The 3,373-nt window shown below is 28.6% G+C and overlaps 1 protein-coding gene across 1 annotated transcript in view; it reads left to right on the top strand.

Annotated features, from left to right (window-relative positions):
• The window catches only part of LOC117174512 (cadherin EGF LAG seven-pass G-type receptor 2-like), a 34,663-nt gene that overhangs the window by 5,729 nt on the left and 25,561 nt on the right, over window positions 1–3,373 (top strand). The window contains exon 4 of the mRNA XM_033363696.1: window positions 2,288–2,492. Within this exon, the coding sequence (XP_033219587.1) occupies window positions 2,288–2,492 (205 nt within the window). The remainder of the gene's footprint in view (window positions 1–2,287; window positions 2,493–3,373) is intronic.

Genomic DNA, 3,373 nt, shown 5'->3' with positions numbered 1-3,373 from the left:
ACAGAAAATTAATGCTCCCCGCAAATAGTTGTTTGAAGGCACGTATTTCGACATTTTCAAGAGCGAAAAAAATCACGATGTCATATGAAACTTGAAATGTTTTGTATTGGATATTGTTGACAGATGAAAATACGCCAATTAGCACAAATGGTAAGTTCCGACAGTGCCTACAAGTGTGCCTACTGGCCGCTAGATGGCAATATCGGTTTCATATGTATACACCTGGTAAAAGATTTCAGAAAATTAATGAATTCTACAAATTTCAAGGGATTTTAAGAGTTTTTATCAGAGATATCGAAAAAATGTACAGGTTTTCAAGGGGTTTGAAGCTTTTTTAAAGGATTTCTAGATAACTTTAAGGATTAAATGAATTGGATTGAAACTTCATCTGACTTCTAGGGAATGATTTTAAGAGTTTTCTATGGATTTAACGAGATTTTATGGGTCTCAGACGATTTCATAGATTTTAATATTTTAAAAAAATATTAGAGATTTCGAAATATTGCACAAAATTTCAAGAAACTTCTAGACATTTCATAAGGCAAAATCAGTTTGAAAAATTTCAAAGAATTTTAAGAATATAGTGCACTTTAAGAGATTACAAAGAATTTAGTAAGATTTTAAAGGATTGCTTAATATTATAGAATATTTCATGAGATTAAAACATTTCTAAGGAATTTAAATGATTTCGGAAGATCTCAGAAAATGCCAGACTTCAAGGTATTTCACGATTTTTGAGGAGTTCGTGGAATTTCAAAATAAATTAAAAGATTCCATAAGATTATAAGGAATTTAATAAGATCTTACAGAATTGCTAAGTATTATAAAACATTTCAAGACATTATAAAATTTCTAAGGAATTTAAAATGATTTCGTAAGATTTCAGAAAATATCAGAATTCAAGATATTTTACCATTTTTGAGGAATTTGTAGAATTTAAAAATAAATTGAAAGATTCCATAATATTATAAGGAATTTCTATAATATTCTATTGGAATGTTCCAGGAATGTTTAGAAGAACTGTTGTGCTATCAGGGAGAACTTTAGGGAATGAATGCAATGGAATGAAATTTTTAAGGACATCTACTGATTTGTAAGATTACAAAGAATTCAAAAAGATTGACGTGTTTTCCAAGAATCTCAGAGGATCTCAAAAATTTTCAGGGCTTCTCAAGGGATTAAAACATATTTCAATACTTTTAGGGCGTTTTGGAAGATTTGAAACGATTTCACGTGATCTTTTAAGAGAAATGTATTAAATTTTATTTATTTACCTACTATTTTTTACATTTTATATTACCATTGACACTATTTTTAATTTCTCAAATGCGTCCGAGGCCTGCATGTGTTATTGTCCTAGGCGTAAACTTTAGGTTTGTATTTATTTTTAACTTATTTTCCACTGCGTTATTGTATACACGATTTCTTTTGACTAAAAAAAACTTTTATCTTTTAGCTATTTTTAAAGCAAGGTATGGATTTTTGTACCAAATCTTTTCATTATTTTATTTTAAATCAAGAAATGAGTTTTCATTCTTGTGTCAAACTTTTGAACGATATCGTTTTTTTTCTAATGAGTGATTTACAGTTCAAAATTGCCTTTGCTGGGAAATAAGCTAAACGTTACTAAAATATCGTTCTTTATTCGCTGATTTCGTAATAAAAAAAGTTAGTGAAGCTTCAATTAATTTTTACTGTTTCCTAGTTGTTTATTACGAATTGATACTAATACTAATTAATGTAGGCATTATTATTTCTATTGAATAAAATATCTCAAGTATCAATTTAATCTTCAACAAAATAATCTATAAATGTACCTGTGTTTTGTTTCTTTATATTGATAGTGCAATTATTTAAACCATATATTTCTAAACGATCAGTATTTGTATAGAACTCTAAAAAGCGACCTTTAAAATTTTTTTTTACTCATAGGACAAATTTACTTTTACATTTATATGCGATCTTTTTTCAAAACTTTACTTGAACCCAGGTTTCTTTGTCGTAACTCGTACTATTTTCCTGATAAAAATAAATCACCGTTTTCTCGGGTTTCCCCAAGTAAATAAAAATTTACTTTTTTCCATGTTTCTCTGAACGATAAATATCATGAAAGTAATTTGAAATAAATTATAAACTTTTTGCAACGAACCTTCTAATTTGATAAAGCAATGAATTTCGAAACCCCAATTTTTTAAGAATATTTTTAAAATTTTAGTTGTTAAATATAACAGCCAGAATACAAACAAAATATAAAATTTTAAAAGTAAATTTTTATTTTTATTAACAGGGAAATTTGGTATAGACATTTACCAAATGACGGATCAGATATGCACACTTCTCTATTAACAATAGAAAAGGCGACACTTCTTGATGCAGGACAATATACTTGCCAGGTTGTAGATTGGGAAATGCAACAATGTAAAAGTATTTATATTGATGTGAAAGGTGAATCTGATGTCAAAGTGGTACCCATGAGTGCAACATTGGAAAAGGTGAATTTTATTAAAATAAATAGTTTTAAACTATCCATATGGAAAACTTATATAAAGTTTATATAGTTACCGTGATAAGGATGTACTTTTGTATGATAAATATTGATATATATTTGCATCTAATTATCGTATTTTTAACTAATTAAAAGTGATAATGTACCAAATTGATCTTATTTTTGAAAACGAAACATTTTTTCTTACAATGTAGATGTGCCCCTGTATGAAAATAAATATTCATAAAACTTATTTTTTAAATAATAAATTATCATTCGGTAATTTTGGGAACTGATAAAAGACGTAACGAAGCATCTCTGCCTTATAAGAAAAAAATGTTTGTGTTGGAAAATGTGACTAATTATCCTCAATTAATATAAAAAATAAGTTTCAAGCTGAAGCTTGCAAAAAAGTAAAAAAAAATCTGATTTTTCTTTAATTTCAAATTGGATCTATTAAACGGGAACATTTTAAACCCAAAGGTTTACTTCTGTTTTTTAAAGGGATGACTTAAAATGTGTTCTCTCTGTAAAATACAACAAATACTAGGCAGTCTGATAAGTACCTGAAAATTCTAAGAGATGGCATTAGTATTCACTAATGTGAACCATTTTCGTCGAGCTTGATCCTTCAAATGAAGCCTGTCAAAACTTCAACCATTTATTCTTACGCATTTACAAGTTGCAGCACTGAGAAGCGACTAACCTCCGAGTTTTTTTTAATATGGAAAAATCTAAGTTTTCTAAGTAGAAAACGATATCCGAGACCAAGACCAAGCTGGATAGGTATTACCCGGACTCTGCACCGTCGATTGGAACGATTCAAAAGTGGTTTACCGAGTTTCGTTGTGGCCGTACGAGCACAGTTGATGCTGAACGATCTGGGCG

Source organism: Belonocnema kinseyi, chromosome 6 (genome assembly GCF_010883055.1).
Source record: "Belonocnema kinseyi isolate 2016_QV_RU_SX_M_011 chromosome 6, B_treatae_v1, whole genome shotgun sequence".
In the NCBI taxonomy this organism is placed as follows: domain Eukaryota; kingdom Metazoa; phylum Arthropoda; class Insecta; order Hymenoptera; family Cynipidae; genus Belonocnema; species Belonocnema kinseyi.
The sequence above is the reverse complement of the archived record's forward strand: the minus strand, read 5'-3'. Positions and strand labels throughout refer to the sequence as shown.